General features: G+C 48.0%; 1 protein-coding gene across 3 annotated transcripts in view; it reads left to right on the top strand.

Annotated features, from left to right (window-relative positions):
• The window catches only part of BSCL2 (BSCL2 lipid droplet biogenesis associated, seipin), a 78,723-nt gene that overhangs the window by 21,588 nt on the left and 33,373 nt on the right, over nucleotides 1-23,762 (top strand). For 2 of the 3 annotated variants that reach the window (XM_075326611.1, XM_075326609.1), the window contains exons 2-8: nucleotides 9,955-10,602; nucleotides 12,059-12,140; nucleotides 13,780-13,923; nucleotides 14,000-14,134; nucleotides 20,526-20,623; nucleotides 21,661-21,784; nucleotides 21,896-21,953. In XM_075326611.1, the coding sequence (XP_075182726.1) occupies nucleotides 10,391-10,602; nucleotides 12,059-12,140; nucleotides 13,780-13,923; nucleotides 14,000-14,134; nucleotides 20,526-20,623; nucleotides 21,661-21,784; nucleotides 21,896-21,953 (853 nt within the window). In that variant the 5' untranslated portion in view covers nucleotides 9,955-10,390. Of the gene's footprint in view, nucleotides 1-627; nucleotides 689-9,954; nucleotides 10,603-12,058; nucleotides 12,141-13,779; nucleotides 13,924-13,999; nucleotides 14,135-20,525; nucleotides 20,624-21,660; nucleotides 21,785-21,895; nucleotides 21,954-23,762 lie in introns of those variants that run through there. The other variant, XM_075326612.1, reaches the window with a different exon arrangement.

The following is a 23,762-nucleotide window of genomic DNA, read 5'->3' on the forward strand; positions in this document are numbered from 1 at the left end:
GGTATGGTTAGCGCTACCCCGGGATAGTACCTGGCACGGGTATGGTTAACGCTACCCCGGGATAGTACCTGGCACGGGTATGGTTAGCGCTACCCCGGGATAGCACCTGGCACGGGTATGGTTAGCGCTACCCCGGGATAGCACCTGGCACGGGTATGGTTAGCGCTACCCCGGGATAGCACCTGGCACGGGTATGGTTAGCTCTACCCCGGGATAGCACCTGGCACGGGTATGGTTAACGCTACCCCGGGATAGCACCTGGCACGGGTATGGTTAATTAAAATTAGTCCTGCACATGGTACCATTGTCATGACAACTGCATCACCCCCATATACAGGAGCATAGCACAGTGCCAGAATGTCTGACCCCCAACTGACAAGATCTCACACCCTAGGCGCTCATGCAGACTATTTGTGTCTGAGTGCAATCCAACGAAACATTGATCTCACTATGACCAATGTTATTATATTGGGCCGTGCACATGTCTGATTTTTTTTTTTCCTTTTTCTCGGACAGTGTGTAACCAAGGAAAAAATTCCAGCACCCACGATTTCGATCTATTTCGCTCTTGAAATTGGATCGCACTCTACCATGCAAGTCAATGGGTCCATGGAAAGAATCGGACATTTGAGTGCACCCCGATTTTAAGAAAAGGGAGAAAGTTTCCCCATCTTCAACACATCCAAGAGTCAGGATCAGTCCTGATTTTTTTTTTTTGTTTTTTTTCCATCTGATGAGACAAAATTTGATTGAGTGACTCTAGCCTTAGCTGCTGTTAGGCTCTGTTCACACTAGAATTTTTTTTTTTCACAAGAAATTTCTTGAGTCTGAAAGATTAGTGCACTTGCGGTCAAAAAACGCACCAATAACGCACCAAAAATTGCATGCGGTTTTACCACGTTTTTTGTGTTTTTGATGTTTTTTTCCGCAGGATGGTGCCTGCATTTTTTTACCATTATCTATGGCAAAAACCAAATGCAGTTAGATGCAGAAAAGAAGTGACACGCACATTCTTTTTCTCAAGAAATTCTGCAGAAAAAATGTTCTTGAGAAAAAAACGCAGTGTGCGCACAGCTATATATTTTTTTTTTTTCCATAGGTTTTGCTGGGGAATGTATGCAGAAAGGTTACAAACATTTTCTCAAGAAATTTCTGCAGCAAAAACGCAAAAAAGCAAGTAAAAACGCAGTGTGCGAACAAGGCCTTAGGATGTATGCAAATGTATCGGAAATGCTGTGGATACATGGAAAATCCTCAGCGGATCACACTACCAGCTGTGTACATGAGACGTGAGCAATTGTCATCCATGTGTTGATGAATGTTTCTGCACAGAAATGCCCCCCTTCCATTTTAGTGAAGAGGAATAAAATCAGCTTGATAGACAAGGAAATTTTGCTGCAGATTTCTCAACTGCATGTGCAATATATATATATATATATTATATATAATATTTCTGCTCCTGTGTGTGGGGAAAAAAAGCCTTAAAATGATCTCATCAGGACCAATATGCACCCAGACGCACGAGCAGTTCTGGGTGTATATTGCTAATCCCTGCCTAACCGTCCCTGTATACACTAGCATAGATAAAGAGATCATTAGAAAAAGTATTTCTAAAGATCCTTTATGAGATGCAAATGAGGGTGTGCTAACATGCTATTCAATGCCCTGCATCATTGACAGTGACGCACGTACCTGTATCCGTGGGCACCGCTTCTGACGCCAGGTTTAGGTATGTTCAGAAGTCCCAGCACTTCCGGTCATGCCCTCTAGACCTTAAGCAAGCATTGTTGACCTTAGGGAGATCAACATATCCACTGCGGAGACACCATCACGTGTTTCTCAACGCAGTGATTCTAGAGCATCGCCCCCTAAGGTCAACAATGCTTGCTTAAGTAGTCTTTTACTAGGCATTGCCCCCACTAGCCAGATTCCTACTCCACACTGATGAGGGGCAAATACCCCGAAACAGCTGTCTGTGGATGGATACCATGTTTGGTATAGGTGGTTTCCTTGACTGGAGACTGCCCTTCCCGTGGTTGTTCCTTCCCGGTGAAAGACCTGGCTAGTTTCCTGGCAGCGTTGAGAAACACGTGATGGTGTCTCCGCGGCTTTCTCATTTGTATGCCCTCTAGACCTGTCTGAAGCTGGGATGTGCACAACCGGCTTCATACTGTACATAACCGGAAGTGCAGCGTGTGCAGGTCATGGGCACTGGCCCTAATAGAAATACAGGCTCCACTTCCGCAATTTTTTTTTTTTTTTTAATCCATTCCTAATTTTGGCTTACAAATACTGATGTAAAATACTGATTGTGTGAACGTGACCCTAGACTGAAATAATCCTGTATACCCATTGGACTGTAGTCTAATGTTGGTTTGTGAGGCATGATACCCACCAGTTCTATGTAAGTACAGGATTTGCACATTACCTCAACTCATTATGAAGATTAATTGCCTGATTCCTTATTTCTGATTTGTTTGTTTTTTTTGTCACTTTTCTTTTTTTTTTTTTTGCTATTTTTTGGTCTTTTTTTTTTTATTCTTGCCAAATTTATCACAATGACGCACACAATTCACAATTTTTGCGCAAAATCCAAAATTGACTTTTGACTGACTTTTTTTTTCCTCGCCTTTTTAACTTGTTTTGCAAAATGTCTCGAATATTGCAACCCGTAATGTAAAGACAATGATACTTGGCACTCCATGACACTCGGCTCTGTGCTGCCAGCGTGAGCCAAGTGTCATGCGAGGGGTTTGCAGTAATCCTTGTGTGGCCCCAGCCTAAAGGTGTTTGCAAAACGTTTTGGTCACAACTGGACCTTCATCAGTATGGATTGCGAGGAAACATCTGTGTAAAACCGCACCACTTACTATTGTAAATCATATAGAAAAATTGCGCAAATAAACATTCGAAAAAATACAATTTTTATTGTCAAAGTATTAATAATACAAATATGGTGGAATGATAAGAACAGGAAATGGAGACAAAGGGCGGCTACTACCTCAGGCAAAAATTGTAGCATACACAATCAATACATGAAACAAAAGGTGCCATGCAGTAAATGATTCACACAGTACACAAAGGGTGCCAAATATCAATGCATCTATCACATAGTGTATAAACGGGGCTCCTCCTGAGCAAAAGCATCAAACGTAGAGGATACAAAAGTTAACCCCGTTATAACAATCGGATTAGGCATAGGTAACCACTTAATAAGACAATGGAACCACCATAGCATGACCGATAGTAGATATCAATAGGTGTAAAGTAACATTACCTAGGCAGGTGAACGCCCTGTCTGGAAACCTCCTACGCACGTTTCGACCGGTAGTCTTTTTTTCCTGGGAGGAAAGTATGACACCATATTTGTATTATTAATTCTTTGACAATAAAAATTGTATTTTCTTCATCGTTCCTTATGGGAGACCCAGACCATGGGTGTATAGCTTCTGCCTCCGGAGGACACACAAAGTACTACACTAAAAAGTGTAGCTCCTTCCTCCGAGCATATACACCCCCTGGATAACCAAATCTAGCCAGTTCAATGCTTTGTGTTCAGGAGGCACACATCCACACATGCATTCTCATCTGATTTTTGATTTTAAAGAGTTGGAAGAAAAGCGGGTCCAAGCTGGACCCCCGGCATGTCCCTTCTCACCCCACTGTCGGCGGTGTTGTTAAGGTTGATTTCAAGGCTGGAGCCTTACATGCCGCGCTCCTTCACCATCCCTCGGGCTCTGGCTTGAAGTGGGAGCCAGCACTGTTCTCACTGCTTTGCAGGAGACCGGTCTCCATCCGCAGCCCTTTCAGGACCCTGCCGGTCGGAGCACTCATCCCTCAGGGACCTGGCCCTGCGTCTCACAAGCTAAGTATTTGAGACGTTATTGCAGGGGGTCCTTTGCATCTTTATTGTTGGGGAGAGTGTGTCAGGTTACTTTGGTGACATTTCTGGCCGGTTCTCTGGTTTTCACCTGAGAACCGCGCCGAGGGTGCCTGCTCGCCGGCCGCATTGTAAAATTTAGGCCCCAGCTTCGGCTGCGGCCTACTTTCGTTTTCACTGCCCCTGCATGTCAGTCATGCAGAGGGACAGTGCGGCGCCGCCCACCGGCCGTTCAGCTCAGGGGAGGACACTCCTCTCTGAGGAGATGTTTCCCTCCCCTGGATATCTCCTTGGCCCTCCGGTTCCCGCTCTTGGACTAGGCCCCGCCCCCCCTCCTCCCCCGGCGCCATTTTATCAGCGTTCTCACACTGATCGGCGCTGGCTGCTGCATCTCTGCAACCTGTCTGGGGGTTCGAGCTGTGGAATCCGGAGGGCACACAAAACGGTCTGGTAAGCCACAACCTCTGGTTGTGGACTTTCTTATACACTCTCTGGGGGTCATTCTTAAGGAGTGTGTTCTTACTGCAGAGCCTCCACCTCAGCAGCATGTCTCACACTAGGAGCAAGGCTGTACTCAATATGCACTGCATGTAAGCTCGTACTGCCTGAACCGAGCACATATCCACATTGTGATGCCTGCTCTAACATGGTGGTGCCTCAGCCTGGAGTCTCCCCAGTGGTCCCTCCGGCTGCTCCGGCCCCGGTGGCTGAACCCCCGGCTTGGGTAGAATCGTTTTCTAAGGCTATCTCCCAGTCCTTTGCCGACTCCATGGGACAGCTGTCCCGGACTCTGCTGAGCATACATCAGCCCCCTTCTCAGGACGCCTCTGCTGCTTCGGCTCGCTCTGCAGAGCTCACAGAGGATTCTTCATCTGCTCCCAGACCCCATCCTCCTAAAAGGAGACGCAGGGTCCCCTCTCCTTCCTCGTCCCGCGGCTCCGATTCACGAGCCGACTCGCAGGACGAGGAGGATGTCTTTACTGGGGGCTCGGACGCTACCTCCATGTTCCCCATTGATCTGACCGAGGGTGATGCGGATGTTAGTGATTTGATTGCGTCCATTAATTCCGTACTGGACCTCAATCCGCCTGTATCAGAGGAGCAACCCTCTCTGGCAGAAAAGCACCAGTTTACCTTGCCTAAGAGAACAAGGAGTGTGTTCTTTAACCACTCCAGTTTTCAGGCCGCTGTGTCCAAGCCCAGGGCCTGTCCTGACAAACGCTTCCCAAAGCGTGGTTCTGATGACCGTTTTCCTTTTTCACCAGAGGTGGTCAAGGAGTGTGCTCTCACCAAAAGTAGACCCTCCGGTGTCTAGACTCTCAGCCCGGACAGTTGTATCTGTGGCTGATGGCACCTCACTTAAGGATCCCACTGACCGCCAGGTTGACCTTCTAGCCAAGTCTGTCTATGAGGCGGCAGGGGCCTCGTTCTCCCCATCCTTTGCAGCAGTGTGGGCTCTCAAAGCCATCTCTGCTTCCCTAGAGGAGATGCATTCCCTCACTAGGGACTATATGCCTGAATTGGTTGCCTTAACTTCCCAGGCTTCAGCCTTTGCCATGTCTGCCATGCTGGAGGCTTCTCACCGCACTGCGGTGGCCTCCGCTAATTCCCTCGCTATCCGCAGGATCTTGTGGCTTCGACAGTGGAAGGCAGATGCTTCCTCAAAGAAGTATCTTGCTGCGCTCCCATTTGCTGGGTCCAGGCTGTTCGGTGAACAACTGGATGAAATACTTAAGGAGGCTACTGGCGGGAAGAGTACTTCCATGCCACAGACTAAAACCAGGAAACCTGTCCAGGGCAGGAACCAGTCGAGGTTTCGTTCCTTTCGTTCCTCTAACTGGTCGTCCTCTAAGCCCTCGGCCTCGTCCACTAACTCCGCCAAGGACCAGAAGCCCACCTGGCGCAAGAAGCCGCGTCCACAAAGGTCCGCAGGAGCTGCTGCCACCAAGGCAGCCTCCTCTTGACTATCTGGCCGAGCCAGCAACGTCCTTGGTCGGTGTCAGGCTCTCCCACTTTGGCGACGTGTGGTTTCAACACGTCTCCGATCAGTGGGTGCGGGATATCATCTCCCACGGCTACAGGATAGAGTTCTCTTCCAGCCCGCCAAACAGATTTTTTCTGTCAACTCCCCCCTGCTCCAAGGCCGCCGCCTTCTCTCAGGCCGTGGCATCCTTACAGGCCAACGGAGTAATTGTACCGGTTCCCGCCAAGGAACGGTTCAGAGGTTTTTACTCAAATCTCTTCCTAGTCCCCAAAAAGGACGGTTCCTTCCGGCCCATCCTGGATCTCAAGCTTCTCAACAAGCATGTTCAGGTGCGGCATTTTCGCATGGAGTCTCTGCGATCAGTCATTGCCTCAATGACCCAAGGAGATTTCCTGGCATCCATCGACATCAGAGATGCCTATCTGCATGTGCCAATTGCAGTTTCACACCAGCATTGGCTACGCTTTGCAATCGGAGAGGAACATTTCCAATTCGTGGCTCTCCCCTTCGGGTTAGCCACGGCCCCTCGAGTATTTACCAAGGTCATGGCAGCAGTGGTTGCAGTTCTGCACCTCCAGGGGTTGGCAGTGATTCCTTACCTGGACGACCTTCTTGTCAAGGCTTCATCCAGTGCAGACTGTCAGTGGAGTGTCTCGCTCACTCTCGCCACGCTTGTTCAATTCGGGTGGCTTGTCAATCTGCCCAAGTCCACTCTGACCCCGACCCAAAAACTTACGTACCTAGGGATGCAATTCGAGACTCTGCCGGCACTTGTGAAGCTGCCCTTAGTCAAACAGCAGTCCCTCCATCTGGCGGTGCGCTCTCTGTTGAGGCCCCGCCGTCATTCCATCAGGCACCTCATGCAGGTGCTGGGTCAGATGGTGGCGTCAATGGAAGTGGTTCCCTTTGCCCAGTTCCATCTGCGCCCTCTGCAGCTGGACATTCTCCGCTGTTGGGACAAGCGGACTTCTTCCTTGCACAGGTTGGTGGCTCTGTCGCCACAGACCAGGAGCTCTCTTCAGTGGTGGCTTCGGCCCCTCTCTCTGTCTCAGGGACGCTCCTTCCTGATCCCGTCCTGGGTGATTCTCACCACGGATGCCAGTCTATCCGGCTGGGGAGCGGTATTTCTCCACCACCGAGCACAGGGCACTTGGACTCCGTCCGAATCAGCCCTCTCGATCAATGTGCTGGAAATCAGAGCTGTGCTCCTCGCTCTCGTAGCCTTTCACCACCTGTTGGCGGGCAAGCACATCCGAGTCCAGTCAGACAACGCGACAGCAGTTGCCTACATCAATCACCAGGGCGGGACTCGCAGCCGCCTGGCAATGTTGGAGGTTCAACGCATCCTTCAGTGGACGGAGGACTCCAAGTCCACCATATCCGCAGTCCACATCCCAGGCGTGGAAAACTGGGAGGCAGATTATCTCAGCCGTCAAACCGTGGACAGCGGCGAGTGGGCTCTGCATCCGGCAGTGTTCCGGTCGATCTGCCGCAAGTGGGGCACTCCGGAAGTGGATCTAATGGCATCCCGGCACAACAACAAGGTCCCGGTTTACGTGGCTCGCTCCCACGATCCTCAGGCCTTTGCAGCGGACGCGCTGGTTCAGGATTGGTCCCAGTTCCGTCTGTCTTACGTGTTTCCCCCTCTAGCTCTCTTGCCCAGAGTCCTGCGCAAGATCAGAATGGAGGGCCGTCGGGTCATACTCATTGCTCCAGACTGGCCCAGGCGAGCTTGGTACCCAGACCTGCTCCGTCTGTCCGTAGAGGTGCCGTGGCATCTCCCGGACCGCCCAGACCTTCTCTCACAAGGTCCGTTTTTCCGCCAGAATTCTGCAGCTCTCAGATTGACGGCGTGGCTCTTGAGTCCTGGATCCTGACGGCTTCCGGCATTCCTCCCGAAGTCATCTCCACTATGACTCAGGCTCGGAAGTCTTCCTCGGCAAAGATTTACCACAGGTCTTGGAGAATTTTCCTGTCCTGGTGTCGTTCTTCCGGCCATGCCCCTTGGCCTTTTTCCCTGCCGACCCTTCTGTCCTTCCTGCAGTTTGGTCTGCAACTAGGACTATCCCTCAATTCCCTCAAGGGACAGGTCTCGGCTCTGTCAGTGTTGTTCCAGCGGCGTATCGCCCGGCTGGCTCAGGTGCGCACCTTCATGCAGGGCGCATCTCACATCATTCCGCCTTACCGGCGGCCTCTGGATCCCTGGGACCTTAATCTGGTCCTCACGGCCTTGCAGAAACCCCCTTTTGAGCCTCTTAGGGAGGTTTCTTTGTTTCGACTTTCACAGAAAGTCGTCTTTCTGGTGGCCATAACTTCCCTCAGGAGAGTCTCTGATTTGGCTGTGCTCTCTTCGGAGTCACCTTTTTTGGTTTTTCACCAAGACAAGGTGGTTCTCCGTCCGACTCCGGACTTTCTCCCTAAGGTGGTGTCTCCTTTCCACCTTAACCAGGACATTTCATTGCCTTCCTTTTGTCCGGCTCCTGTGCATCGCTTTGAGAAAGCGTTGCATACTTTAGATCTGGTGCGGGCGCTCCGGATCTATGTGTCACGCACCGCTGTTCTTAGGCGGTGCACCTCTCTTTTTGTGCTGACCACAGGTCAGCGCAAGGGTCTCTCTGCTTCTAAACCGACCCTAGCTCGTTGGATTAGGTCGGCCATATCCGATGCCTACCAGTGTTCTCAGGTGCCTCCCCCGACGGGGATCAAGGCGCACTCGACCAGAGCTGTCGGTGCCTCTTGGGCTTTCAGGCACCAGGCTACGGCTCAGCAGGTCTGTCAGGCTGCCACTTGGTCTAGTCTGCACACCTTTTCGAAGCACTACCAAGTGCATGCTCATGCTTCGGCAGATGCGAGCTTGGGCAGACGCATCCTTCAGGCGGCTGTCGCCCATTTGTGAAGTAAGGCTCTGCCTACTTCTCAGTTTTCTGTTTATTTCCCACCCATGGACTGCTTTAAGACGTCCCATGGTCTGGGTCTCCCATAAGGAACGATGAAGAAAAAGAGAATTTTGTTTACTTACCGTAAATTCTTTTTCTTATAGTTCCGACATGGGAGACCCAGCACCCTCCCTGTTGCCTGTTGGCAGTTTTCTTGTTCCGTGTGTTATCACCGGCTGTTGTTGTAGACAGAGGTTCCGGTTGTTCCGGGTTTTGCTCTCTCTACTTGTGGGTGGATGTCCTCCTTCAGCTTTTGCACTAAACTGGCTATATTTGGTCATCCAGGGGGTGTATATGCTCGGAGGGAGGAGCTACACTTTTTAGTGTAGTACTTTGTGTGTCCTCCGGAGGCAGAAGCTATACACCCATGGTCTGGGTCTCCCATGTCGGAACTATAAGAAAAAGAATTTACGGTAAGTAAACAAAATTCTCTTTTTTTCGAATGTTGACTTGCGCAATTTTTCTATATGACTTCTATTGATTTGCGCTGACAAATAGGTCAAATGTTTAATCGTTGTTCTACTTTGACCTATATCCTTAGCTAATTTTTGATATTCACTTACTATTGTGCGGTTTTATGCAGCTGTCTCCTGGCAATCCGTACTGATGAAGGTCCAGTTGTGACTGAAACATTTTGCAAACACCTTTCATAATAAAAATTGGAAATCCTCTACATACCGTGCCAAGTATCATTGTCTTTACATTACTGGTTTGGATACGACTTGTGCACCACCAACTGTAGAAGTGGCACGGTTACTTTATGAATCGGATATTGCATTTGACGTACGTAAAATTACTCCAGGGAGTAGACTGGAGAAGTATTACTCCAAATTTTGACTTTTTTTTTTTTTTTTTTTTAAATTGCATTTTACAAATTTGTGTAAAACATCTGGAAATACTGCATTGATGTAAATATCATAAAACTAAAGCACAAAAGGTTACTGGGGGGGTGCAGATATTTTGAAGAATTTCTTGCTAATCACAGTTACTAATTTAGAGGCTTCCATGCCAAAAAACAGGCGGAAATGTGATGATGAATCAGGGCCTAATTTTACGTATAAAGTGTAACGTGATTTTTAGATGTGAACCTAAACTTTTCTCAGATGTTTTACTTACTGGTATCTTTGTTGTTTTTTTTTTTCGCCACTTCACAGGCTGTCGCTGCCCTCCGAGCATCACGACCTCCCTTTCTTGCTCAGTCTTCCCCTTATACGCTCTGTCCTCTTTCACCCGCTTCTGTATTCTCCACGGATAACTCTGATTTCCACACTGAGCAGTAATGTGACACACAAGGGCAAAGCACATAGAGGCTGACGTCGGACGAGGTAGAGGAGGGTTCTTCCATCCTAATGTCTATACCCTCTTCTTCTAGGCACGCATTTCTCACTTATGCCCTCTAGTAACAAGCATGGTCTGTGTGCCGGACATATACACCGCCTGCTGCTTACGCTGTGCAGATATATACAGTGGAGCATGAGTACCATCACATACTAATGTTCAGCGCTTTGGTTTGGACCTCGCACAAAATTAACTCTTTAATAACCACTGCGAGTCTCAGGCTTGCATCGCGAAAACGCCATATACAGCACTATGTCCAGCGACGTGTCACCTCATCTCCTTCAGTGGGTGGAAGACATGTTTCTAATCTTGTTTCTGCGGACTCGACGGCTGCTCCTCCAGACCGGGATTTTGTTTTGTGTCCTCCTCCTGCTCCTCTGGGTGTCCGTGTTCCTGTACGGCAGCTTTTACTACTCCTATATGCCGACTGTCAAGTATTCGTGTCCGGTGCATTATCAATACAGGTATGTAGGGGGGGGTGTGTATGTGCAACCTGTAGATAGTACAATGTTTGTTGTATGTATTAATATGGCTACAATGTATAGGTATAGTGTAAACAAAGTAATATTTCCATATCAGTCCGTGCACCAGAGACTGCAAAGCCGATCATTGCAGATACAGGACATCGTGCTACTTTATACAGGGGCTTCTCAATAAATTAGAATATCATAAAGAAGTTAATTTATTTCAGTAATTCAATATAAAAAGGAAAATGCATATATATCTATTCCTATATATTATATAGAATCATTACACACAGAGGGATCTATTCCTATATATTATATAGAGTCATTACACACAGAGGGATCTATTTCTATATATTATATAGTCATTACACACAGAGGGATCTATTCCTGTATATTATATAGTCATTACACACAGAGGGATCTATTCCTATATATTATATAGAGTCATTACACACAGAGGGATCTATTTCTATATATTATATAGAGTCATTACACACAGAGGGATCTATTTCTATATATTATATAGAGTCATTACACAGAGGGATCTATTTCTATATATTATATAATCATTACACACGGGGATCTATTTCTATATATTATATATAGTCATTACACACAGAGGGATCTATTCCTATATATTATATAGTCATTACACACAGAGGGATCTATTCCTATATATTATATATAGTCAGAGGCATCTATTTCACTTGTTTATTTTTCTGTTAATGTTGATGATTATGGCTTAAAGCCAATGAAAACCCAAAAATCATAATCTCAGAAAATTAGAATAATTACCACAAACACCTGCAAAGGCTTCCTAAGCGTGTAAAATGGTCCCTTAGTCTGGTTCAGTAGACTACACAATCATGGTGAAAACTGCTGACTTGACACATGTCCAGAAGGCAGTCATTGACACACTCTGCAAGGAGGGTAAGCTACAAAAGATCATTGCTAAAGAAGTTGGCTGTTCACAGAGTGCTGTATCCAAGCATATTAATGTAAAGTTGAGGGGAAGGAAAAAGTGTGGTAGAAAAAGGTGCACAAGCACCCGGGATAACTGCAGCCTTGATAGGATTGTTAAGAAAAGGCCATTCAAATTTTTGGAGGAGATTCACAAGGAGTGGACGCTGCTGGAGTCAGTGCTTCAAGAGCCACCACACACAGACGTATCCAGGACATGGACTACAAGTGTCATATTCCTTGTGTCAAGAAAAGACAGATTCTCGTAAAGACAGGTTTACTCTTCCTAGTGTGTAAACATTTTATTGTTCAGGCAAAACTAAAAATTACTTTGACACATCAGTTTGTGTAATTACAGAAGGACAACTGTGCTGTGCCGGTAGACATCGCTGCACGGCCCTATGTAAGGGGTACTGGAAGGTGTACTCATATCTTGCAGATCATTTCTTTGCTTGCATCTGAAGCTTTCCTGTTTTTGATTTTCTATTTCCAGCTCCACATGTAACCCCTCACCTGGAATCCTGTGCTCCTTTCCCACAGCTAATGTATCACTTCTGAGGAATAATCGTGACAGGGTGAGCTTCTAAATAATGTGTGTGTGTGTGTGCGCGTGTATTACACACCTGACCTTATCAATGCGTTTTAAATTAATTTAAAAAAATAAATATTGGGGCTATCCATATCCATGAAGCTCAAAACTCTTAAATCCTAAGAAAAAATGGTTTTTCCTAAATCTTAAATTATTTAAGCCCTTCACTACAAAATAAAAATGTGTGTGTGTCTGTGTGTGTAAAATATAGTTTTTGTTTGTAGCGCAGAGCTCAAATATTTCTCTCCAATCTCTCGCTCTCCCTCTCTCGCCATCATCTTTCCAATCTCTCGCTCTCCCTCTCTCGCCATCATCTCTCCAATCTCTCGCTCTCGCCATCATCTCTCCAATCTCTCGCTCTCGCCATCATCTCTCCAATCTCTCGCTCTCGCCATCATCTCTCCAATCTCTCGCTCTCGCCATCATCTCTCCAATCTCTCGCTCTCGCCATCATCTCTCCAATCTCTCGCTCTCGCCATCATCTCTCCAATCTCTCGCTCTCGCCATCATCTCTCCAATCTCTCGCTCTCGCCATCATCTCTCTAGAATAGAAATGTTGTGCGTGTAAAGCCGCTTTACCACCGTTCAGTGGTCCTGTCAGAGATTCCGTCCGAACACCCCGAAAAAAACGTGTTTTGACACATGCGCCAACGGGGCCATTGACTAGAATGGAGCAGACGGAGTCAACGTGTGCTCTGTCTTGCTCTATTTTCGGGTATATACGCTTTCTGCAGGCGGACACACAGACTTAGTCTACTAAGAAAGTCCTAAGCCTTTGGAAGTCAATAGGTCACTTAGTGTGTAGCAGTTAATGCTCCACGTGTCCACTGCTTTCATGTCTATTTGCTTTTAACAGATGCTTAGGCAAGAGTGCTGCTCCATAATCATGCCCGAATAGATGGGGGAAACTATTCAAATAAAAAAATTAAAATTTAAAAAAAAAAGAACATTAGAAAAAAAAGAATATGTATCACTGTGAGTACTTTAATTATTAAAGATAGGTGATACATTTTCTTTAAAAGGAACCTGTCAGGTGCAATATGCACCCAAAACCACGAGCAATTCTGGGTGCATATTGCTAATCCCTGCCTAACCGTGCACATGACTGTAACTAGCGGTCCTACTGATCATGATTCTAAACCCGGCGTCTGAGGCAGTTACAACGAACACGGGTACGCACGTCACCGCTGATGATGCTGGACAATGGATATTGGATAGCATGTTAGCACGCCCCTGTGGGTATGCTAATATGCTAAGAGGGCAAATGAGTGCAGGAACTAACACCCTTGCTCTACTAGTCCCTGCGCTCATTAGCATATCATAAAGGATCCTTAGAAATACTTTGTCTAAAGTTCTCTTTATCTATGCTACTAGATACAGGGACGGTTAGGCAGGGATTAGCAATATGCACCCAGAACTGCTCGTGGTACTTGGTGCATATTGCACCTGACAGGTTCCCTTTGAAGTAGCTTCCAACCAGCTACAGAATGTGTGATTTATCTGTGACAACTACATACAGAATGGCGGCTGCTTGTATCCTGTGTAGGAAATGCGTTTCTTCATCTATGGTTTGTGCCCTTTTATTTAGTCCTAAACGGATGTATTCTTCGCCCTTCTCTCCGCAGGTACTTATGTACGGGCAGCCATATCGTATAACCCTGGAGCTTCAGGTGCCAGAGTCTACAGTCAACCAAGACCTCGGGATGTTCATGGTTGCAATGTCATGTTACACGCGAGGCGGAAAGGAGATTTCTTACACGGCTCGATCTGTGAGTCACTGATCCTAATCCCTTTCCTCCTGTGAATTTATTTTCTCGTTCTCCTCACCACCATGTTGTCTACCAGGCGATGCTGCACTACAAATCCCAGCTCCTGAAAACTTTAGAGACTCTGACCGTATTTCCTTTGTTGATTTCGGGACTTTCGGAGCAGAAGCAAATTCTCGAAGTTGAGTTGCACTCGGAGTATCGAGAAGATTCGGTTGGTATTAAAGTGTTAAGTTTAGTCTAATCTTTATTTTAATCTTGGTTGTTTCAATTCTCACTTTCTTTATCGTTCCTTTGGGAGACCCAGACCATGGGTGTTTAGCTTCTGCCTCCGGAGGACACACCAAGTACTACACTTAAAAGTGTAGCTCCTCCCTCTGAGCTTATACACCCCCTGGTGAGCCAGTCCCAGCCAGTTTATCGCTTTGTGTTCAGGAGGCATACATCCACACATGCATTCTCATATGATTTTTTGCTTTTTGGAAAGAGATTGAAGAAATGCGGGTCCACGTCTGGACTCCCGGCATGTCCCTTCTCACCTCACTGTGTCGGCGGTGTTGTTAAGGTTGATTTCCAAGGCTGGAGCCTTACATGCCGCGCTCCTTCACCATCCCTTCTGGGTTCTGGCTTGAAGTGGGAGCCAGCACGGTCTCCATGCCTGGCAGGAGACCGGTCTCCATCCACAGCCCCTTGAGGATTCTGTTGGACCGGAGCACTCATCCCCAGGGACCTGGCCCTGCGTCTCAGCAGCTAAGTACCTGAGACGTTTATGTGTTGGGGGTCCCTGTTCTTATTGTATGGGGAGAGTATGCTGAATGTGTTTATTTTGACATTTCCGGCGGGTTCTCTAGCTTTCGCCTGAGAACCGAGCCGATGGTGCCTGCGCGTCGGCCTCGCTGCTTAAATTTAGGCCCCGGCTTTGCCGGAGGCCTAGTTTCTGTTAACTTCCCTCGCATGTCACTCATGCTAGAGGGACAGGCACGGCTCCTCCCGGCGGCCGTTCTGCACAGGGGAGGGACACTCCCCACTGCTGGGGCGTGCCTCCTCTTCTGCAGGTCTATGGCCCTCCAGTTCCCGCTCCCCTACAGTAACGCCCCCTAGTCCCGCCCCCTCTCTTCGCTCCGGCGGCCATTTCTCAGGCAGAGTTCACTCTGCGCTGGGCCTGACTGCACTCTGCATCCCTGCTGAGGTGCTGTGCATTGGGGGTCCGGGCTTCGGGATCTGGAGGGCACACAAAACCGCTTCCAGCGGTCTGGTAAGCCACAGCCGGTCTCCGGTTGTGCACCTATGTATATTCTCCCTGGGGTTCATTCTCTTGCAAAGCCCCCACTCCAGCAGCATGTCTCACACAAGGAGCAAGGCTCCAAAGCTTTATTCTCTATGCACTGCATGTAAGCTCCTGCTACCTGAGCCGAGCACCTGTCCACATTGTGATGTTTGCTCTAACTTGGCGGTGCCACAGCCTGGAGTCTCACCCCCAGTGGTCTCTAAGGCTGCTTTTGCACCTGTGGCTGAACCCCCGGCCTGGGTAGAGTCCTTTTCTAGGTCCATATCCCAGTCATTTGCTGAGTCCATGGGACTTTTGTCCAGGACTTTGATGAATATGCATCAGCCCTCCTCACAGGGTGCCTCTAATACTCTTGCCAGAGGATACCTATCCTCTGACCTCCGTCCATCAGAGCTCACAGAGGATTCATCATCAGGTCCCAGACCCCGTCCTTCTAAAAGAAGGCGCACGGTTTCCTCCCCCTCCTCATCCCGTGGCTCTGACTCTCAAGATGAGGAGGATGCCCCCACGGGGGGCTCGGAGGCTATGTACCCCATCGATCTCTCCGAGGGTGACTCAGATTTTAGTGACTTGATTGCTTCTATTAATTCTGTGCTGGATCTCAATCCGCTAGTCTCAGAGGAGCAACCCTCTCTGGCAGAAAAACATCAGTTTACCTCGCCTAAGAGAGTAAAGAGTGTGTTCTTTAACCACTCCAGTTTTCAGACCGCTGTGACCAAACCCAGGGCCTGTCCTGACAAACGCTTTCCAAAGTGTGGTTCTGATGACCGTTTTCCCTTTCCACCTGAGGTGGTCAAGGAGTGGTCGCACTCCCCAAAGGTAGACCCTCCGGTGTCTAGGCTCTCAGCCCGGACCGTTGTGTCGGTGGCTGACGGCACTCCACTGACCGTCAGATTGACCTTCTGGCCAAATCTGTGTATGAAGCTGCGGGGGCCGCGTTTTCCCCGACTTTTACAGCAGTGTGGGCTCTCAAGGCCATCTCTGCTTCCCTAGAGGAGATGCATTCCCTCACCAAGGAATCTATGCCTGAGATGGTTGCCTTAACTTCTCAGGCTTCAGCTTTTTCATCTTATGCCATGTCTGCCATGCTAGAGGCTTCTCACCGCACTGCGGTGGCTTCAGCTAATTCCCTTGTTATCCGCAGGATCTTGTGGCTTCGAGAGTGGAAGGCAGATGCTTCTTCCAAGAAGTTTCTTGCTGGGCTCCCTTTTGCTGGTTCCCGGCTGTTCGGTGAACAGCTGGATGAAATTATTAAGGAGGCTACTGGCGGGAAGAGTACTTCCATGCCACAAACCAAGACCAGGAAACCCGCCCAGGTAGGAATCAATCGAGGTTTCGTTCCTTTCGTTCCTCCAACTGGTCGTCCTCTAAGCCCTCCGCCTCGTCCGCTAACTCAGCTAAGGATCAGAAATCCAACTGGCGCCCAAAAGCGCGTCCGCAGAAGACCGCAGGAGGTTCTGCCACTAAGGCAGCCTCCTCATGACTCTCTGCCCGCTCCAGCCACGTCCTTAGTCGGTGGCAGGCTCTCCCACTTTGGCAACGCTTGGTTAAAATAAGTCTCCGATCAGTGGGTGAGAGATATCATATTTCACGGCTACAGGATAGAATTCTCTTCCAGCCCGCCAAACAGATTTTTTCTCTCAACTCCCCATTGCTCCAAGGCCGCCGCCTTCTCACAGGCCGTGGCATCCCTGCAGGCAAACGGAGTGATTGTACCAGTTCCCACTCGGGAGCGGTTCAGAGGTTTTTACTCAAACCTCTTCCTAGTTCCCAAAAAGGACGGTACCTTCCGGCCCATCCTGGATCTCAAGCTTCTCAACAAGCATGTTCGGGTGCGGCATTTTCGCATGGAGTCTCTGCGATCAGTCATTGCCTCTATGACCCAAGGGGATTTCCTGGCGTCCATCGACATCAGAGATGCCTATCTACATGTGCCAATCGCAGTTTCTCACCAGCGTTGGTTACGTTTTGCCTTAGGAGAGGATCATTTCCAATTCATGGCTCTCCCCTTCGGGTTAGCCACGGCCCCTCGGGTATTCACCAAGGTCATGGCGGCAGTGATTGCGGTCCTGCACCTCCAGGGGTTGGCAGTGCTTCCTTACCTGGACGACCTTCTGGTCAAGGCTCCATCCAGCGCAGACTGTCAGCGGAGTGTCTCGCTCACTCTCGCCACTCTAGCCCAATTCGGGTGGCTTGTCAATCTTCCCAAATCCACTTTGACTCCGACCCAGAGTCTCACGTACCTGGGGATGCAGTTCGAGACTTTGCCGGCTCTTGTAAAGTTGCCCTTAATCAAACAGCAGTCTCTCCAGCTAGCGGTGCGCTCTCTGCTGCGGCCCCGCCGTTATACCCTCAGGCGCCTGATGCAGGTGCTGGGTCAAATGGTGGCGTCCATGGAGGCTGTTCCCTTTGCCCAGTTCCATCTGCGCCCTCTGCAGCTGGACATTCTCCGCTGTTGGGACAAGCGGCCTTCCTCCTTACAGAGGTTAGTGGCTCTGTCGCCACGGACCAGGAGCTCTCTTCAGTGGTGGCTTCGGCCCCTCTCCCTGTCCCAAGGGCGCTCCTTCCTGGCCCCGTCCTGGGTGATTCTCACCACCAATGCCAGTCTATCCAGCTGGGGAGCGGTATATCTCCACCACAGAGCACAGGGCACTTGGACTCCGTCCGAGTCAGCCCTTTCAATCAATGTGCTGGAAACCAGAGCCGTGTTTCTAGCTCTCCTAGCCTTTCACCACCTGTTGGCGGGCAGGCACATTCGAGTCCAGTCAGACAACGCAACAGCGGTTGCCTACATCAATCACCAAGGCGGGACACGCAGCCGCCTGGCAATAATGGAGATACAACGCATCCTTCAATGGGCGGAGGACTCCAAGTCCACCATATCCGCAGTCCACATCCCAGGCGTGGAAAACTGGGAGGCAGATTATCTCAGCCGTCAATACGTGGACGGTGGCGAGTGGTCCCTGCACCCGGCAGTGTTTCAGTCAATCTGCCGCAAATGGGGTACTCCGGACGTGGACCTAATGGCATCCCGTCACAACAACAAGGTTCCTGTTTACGTGGCTCGCTCCCACGATCCTCAGGCCTTCGCCGCGGACGCTCTGGTTCAAGACTGGTCCCAGTTTTGTCTGTCCTACGTGTTTCCCCCTCTAGCTCTCTTGCCCAGAGTCCTGCGCAAGATCAGAATGGAGGGCCGTCGTGTCATCCTCATTGCACCTGACTGGCCCAGGCGAGCTTGGTATCCGGACCTGCTCCAACTGTCCGTAGAGATGCCGTGGCATCTTCCGGACCGTCCAGACCTACTCTCGCAAGGTCCGTTTTTCCGCCCGAATTCTGCGGCCCTCAAATTGACGGCGTGGCTCTTGAGTCCTGGATTTTGACGACTTCTGGTATTCCCCCTGAGGTCATCTCCACTATGACTCGGGCCCGTAAGTCTTCCTCCGCCAAGATCTATCACAGGACTTGGAAAATTTTCCTGTCCTGGTGTCGCTCTTCCGGCCATCCTCCTTGGCCATTCTCTTTGCCGACCCTTCTGTCTTTTCTACAGTCCGGTCTGCAGCTAGGACTGTCCCTCAACTCTTTCAAGCCACAAGTCTCAGCTCTGTCTGTACTGTTCCAGCGGCGTCTCGCCCAGCTGGCTCAGATCCGCACCTTCATGCAAGGCGCGTCTCACATTATTCCGCCTTATTGGCGGCCCTTGGATCCCTGGGACCTTAATTTGGTCCTCACGGTATTGCAGAAACCCCCTTTTGAGCCTCTTAGGGAGGTTTCTTTGTATCGTCTTTCTCAGAAAGTGGTCTTTCTAGTTGCCATAACTTCTCTCAGGAGAGTCTCTGATTTGGCTGCGCTCTCCTCGGAGTCACCTTTTTTAGTTTTTCACCAAGACAAGGTGGTTCTCCGTCCGACTCCGGACTTTCTTCCTAAGGTGGTCTCTCCCTTCCACCTTAACCAGGACATTTCCTTACCTTCCTTCTGTCCGGCCCCTGTTCATCGCTTTGAAAAAGCGCTGCATAATCTAGATCTGGTGCGTGCTCTCCGGATTTATGTGTCTCGCACCGCTGCGCTTAGGCGGTGCACCTCTCTTTTTGTGCTAACCACAGGGCGGCGCAAGGGTCTCCCTGCTTCTAAGCCGACCTTGGCTCGTTGGATTAGATCGACCATTTCGGACGCCTACCAGAGTACTCAAGTGCCTCCCCCGCCGGGGATCAAAGCACACTCGACCAGAGCTGTCGGTGCCTCTTGGGCTTTTAGGCACCAGGCTACGGCTCAACAAGTTTATCAGGCTGCCACTTGGACGAGCCTGCATACCTTCTCGAAGCACTACCAAGTGCATGCTCATGCTTCGGCAGATACGAGCTTGGGCAGACGCATCCTTCAGGCGGCTGTCGCCCACTTGTGAAGTTAGGTTCTGCCTACTTCTTAGTTTTTCTGTTTATTTCCCACCCAGGGACTGCTTTGGAACGTCCCATGGTCTGGGTCTCCCAAAGGAACGATAAAGAAAAAGAGAATTTTGTTTACTTACCGTAAATTCTCTTTCTTATAGTTCCGTCTTGGGAGACCCAGCTCCCTCCCTGTTGCCCGTTGGCAATTTTCTTGTTCCGCGTGTTATCACCGGCTGTTGTCAAGACAGAGTCTCCGGTTGTTCCGGCTCTTGCTCTGTTCTACTTGTGGGTGGCTATTCTCCTTCAGCTTTTGCACTAAACTGGCTAGATCTGGTTCTCCAGGGGGTGTATAAGCTCAGAGGGAGGAGCTACACTTTTAAGTGTAGTACTTTGTGTGTCCTCCGGAGGCAGAAGCTATACACCCATGGTCTGGGTCTCCCAATACGGAACTATAAGAAAAAGAATTTACAGTAAGTAAACAAAATTTCTCTTTTTTTGTTAAATAGTTCATTTTCATCTATATTACATGTTTCCCATAAAATATATTTTTAACTCATTCACTGGATTGGTTCAAAATATATAATAATATATCTTAAATTAAATATTTCTGCATCCTCCCCCGATTGATCAATGCTCCATACAAACTTTGGTTGCCTAGTGAGGAGGATCAAGGGACTTGGGACCCCTGTTCTAATGGTTAGGTGATAAAACATTCTGTGTGGGAAGACCCCCTTTATCCCAGGTCACTTTTAATCCTACTCTTTCTATTATTATAATATATATATATATATATATATATATATATATATATATATATATATATATATATATATATATATATATATATATATATATATATATATATATATATATATATATATATATATATATATATATATTCATTTGTATTTTTTTCATTGTCCTGCTCTTTACAGTATGTCCCAACGACCGGGGCTGTGATACAAGTACAGAGTGTCCACCTACAAATATACAGTGCTGAGCTCCGGGTCCACGCACATTTTACTGGTCTCAGGTAAATTATAGATTTGGCTCTTATTACCGTATTTTTTTCGATTTATAAGACTCGCTTATGTTCCCCCAAATTTTGGTGGAAAGTAGGGGGTGCGTCTTATAAGCTGAATATAAGCGCTAGGGCTTATTTTTGGAGAAGGTCTTATTCTTGGAGAAACACGGTTGGGGGTGGCGGGGGTACGTTTTTACCCCACCCCCCCCACCCCTTCGACACACACACACACACACACACACACACACACACACACACACACACACACACACACACACACACACACACACACACACACACACACTTGCCAGGAGACTCATACTTATCAGACCCAGACATCTGCGTGGCTCCCAGGTCCTCCTGTGATCTCCGGTGAGTGCTGCACACAGTACTCCCCTGCTGCTGGCTGACGCACACACATCACATCCAGCGCTTCCGGCCGCAGGGAATGATGGGAGGAAGTCACATGTGACTGCAGGTCCTGTTGCGGCAGGTCCTTGCACTCCACCACACAGTCTCTCAGGATTCTGCTGCCGAGAAGGGATTGGTGTCGCTGGATGTGATGTGTATGTGTGTGTGATCTGATGTGTGTGTCATCTGATGTGTGTGAGATCGGATGTGTGTGTGTGAGATCTGATTGTGTGCGATCACTGCAGGTCCTGCCGCTCAGCGTCGGGTGATTACGGGGTGCCCGCTGTATATAATGAAGTGTCCTGCAGTATCTGTAACCTTTTTAGCTGCACGGACACTTAATTATTGAACCACGACTAGGGCTTATTTTCGGGGGAGGGCTTATATTTGAGTAAGCCTTGCTCCGCAAATGCTGAAAATCCCTGCTAGGGCCTATTTTTGGGGGAGGTCTTATTTTTGGAAAAACTGTCTCTGTCTCTATCTTGAACTTTTTTTCTTTTTTTTTCCTCATCATAGGCGATATTCATGATAATGTTCTTCCTATTAGCATGTATCATTCCATTTTTTTTTTTTTTTTTTTTTTTGTTTAGTCTTCTCTAGTTACCAGCTAACCTTCCTCTGTGATGTGTTTGCAGGTACATACTATACAATTACCCAGTCCTGTCCGCTATCATTGGCATTACCAGCAACTTTGTCTTTATGAGCGTCCTAGTGTTGCTCAGCTATCTGCAGTTTGGAGCTGGAAGATCTCGCTTCAGGGTGAGTGGAAGATAAAGTGAGGAGAGCAGTATATCAAGATTGCATCTGATTATTTTGGGCAGTATGACTACATGAATATTTTATTTTTTTTTGTTTTTTGTTTTCCTGTAGCCCGGCAGCACCGAAATGGGAAGACCTGAGACCCAAGAAGGAAGTGCCGCTCAGTCAGGTATGGTCACGTATTATCATTAAATGAAAACCGCCTAACAGTTAAAGGGAACCTGTCAGCTGATTATTGCTGCCCAAATCACTGGCAGCATGACTCCGAGCCTGGAGCATTTCAGAGAAAATATCAGTAGGAGACCCAAGGTTGAAAAATTGACATATTTTTTTATTCTAGTACCCTATCTAGAGACGTTTTGCCAGCCTTTACGTCACCTCGCTTCTTAAAAAGTCACTCCCTAATTCTGGCTTAGACCTATCTTCCAATCTGTCCCATTCTTTCTCTTTCTTATATTATAATATAGTATCTTAATATAATATTTTTACATGCACACCATTTCTTAGACCTGATGTGGCCACCATAACTAATCTTATGGCTAGCTGTCACCAGCACAGCATATTGCAAACCGTTGCGGAGGAAATAGTTTGGTTATGTTGCAGAGATTGGAGAACACAGATGGAGTCCCGCCACAACATATAATCACGTAAGAGGGCGAGAACCCCGGCATACTACCCCAAATAAAGTGAGGACTCAAAATGTATATTCAATCAGTTTGTTCATTTATTTCAAAAATTGATAGGAAAAAAAAGTCCACATGAATGAGACGTTTCGACCAAACTTGGTCTTCCTCAATCAGGACTTATCTCAAATGCGTGGGGTGTTGGTGGGTATACAGTCAGAGATGCAGCACAGTAGATGAATGTAGGTCCGTTTCTGAATATGTAAGGTATGATCCTACTGATACAGGAGGGGGCCATCAAATACTTATCATGAGGAGGCTCAAATTACTAAATCCTAAATGGACGTTTGGACACTCAACTGCAGGTGCCCAATATAGCTTCAATATGGCTTTAAATGGCAGGCACCCATAGAAGGAACGGTGGGTATATGTCAGGTGTATGGGCTTTAACGATATGTAGGTTCGGTACTCCTGTAGAATACTGAAATAAAACCACCGTTGGCTGTTATGGAAGGGAGGTCCACAATGGGTGTGTAGCAAAGCGTGCGTATGTGCAGAGGAATAGGCTCCGTCCGATTGCGGAAGACTGAGTTTGGTCGAAACGTCTTTCATGTGGACTTTTTTTTTTTTTTATCAATTTTTGAAATAAATGAACAAACTGATTGAATATACATTTTGAGTTCTCCCTTTTATTTGTGGTAGTGTGCCGGAGTTCTCTCCCTCTTACTTAATTATTTTTTCTCCAGAGCACCTATAAGGTGAAGCAAGGTCCTATCTCTTATCAACATATAATCACTTCCATCAACACTGCCTCCCCAGCCGAGCCTCCCAAATACCATTGGGCGCCTAACGGTGTGAGAAGGCAGCTCAATTGTCAAGTAATATATGATCACTAGATGGCAGAATTTCTCTATTTTCTTTTAGTGTCATAAAATATTGTCTTCCATGACCTGAAAGGTTTCACACCCGGCTATGAATCCAGCCCTGGTCCAGAAAAAAATCTCCAGGATTTCTATAGCTGTCTTAATGGTAGATATTAGGGCAGTAACTGGAGGTAGTAGTTTATATACGGCACAGTAAAAATTTCGGAAATATTTTTCTCCAGATGAGGGGCCTCTAATAAAAAAGTTAATGGCGGATCTCGATTTGCGGTACCCTGACATGTTTACATGCAGAAACCGAAATGATAGTCACATTTCTGGTGTGAGATTAGTGACCATTTCTGATTAGTATTGATTAGTATGTAATCTGGAAGGAGATTTCTCCCCCTCCTGATCTGTATAATACAATAATGCCCCAGTGGGATGGCTTACTGCCTCTTCGATGAAGAATAGGCTCCAACAGTTGTAAGATTC

This window comes from Anomaloglossus baeobatrachus, chromosome 10 (assembly GCF_048569485.1).
Source record: "Anomaloglossus baeobatrachus isolate aAnoBae1 chromosome 10, aAnoBae1.hap1, whole genome shotgun sequence".
NCBI classification, from domain to species: domain Eukaryota; kingdom Metazoa; phylum Chordata; class Amphibia; order Anura; family Aromobatidae; genus Anomaloglossus; species Anomaloglossus baeobatrachus.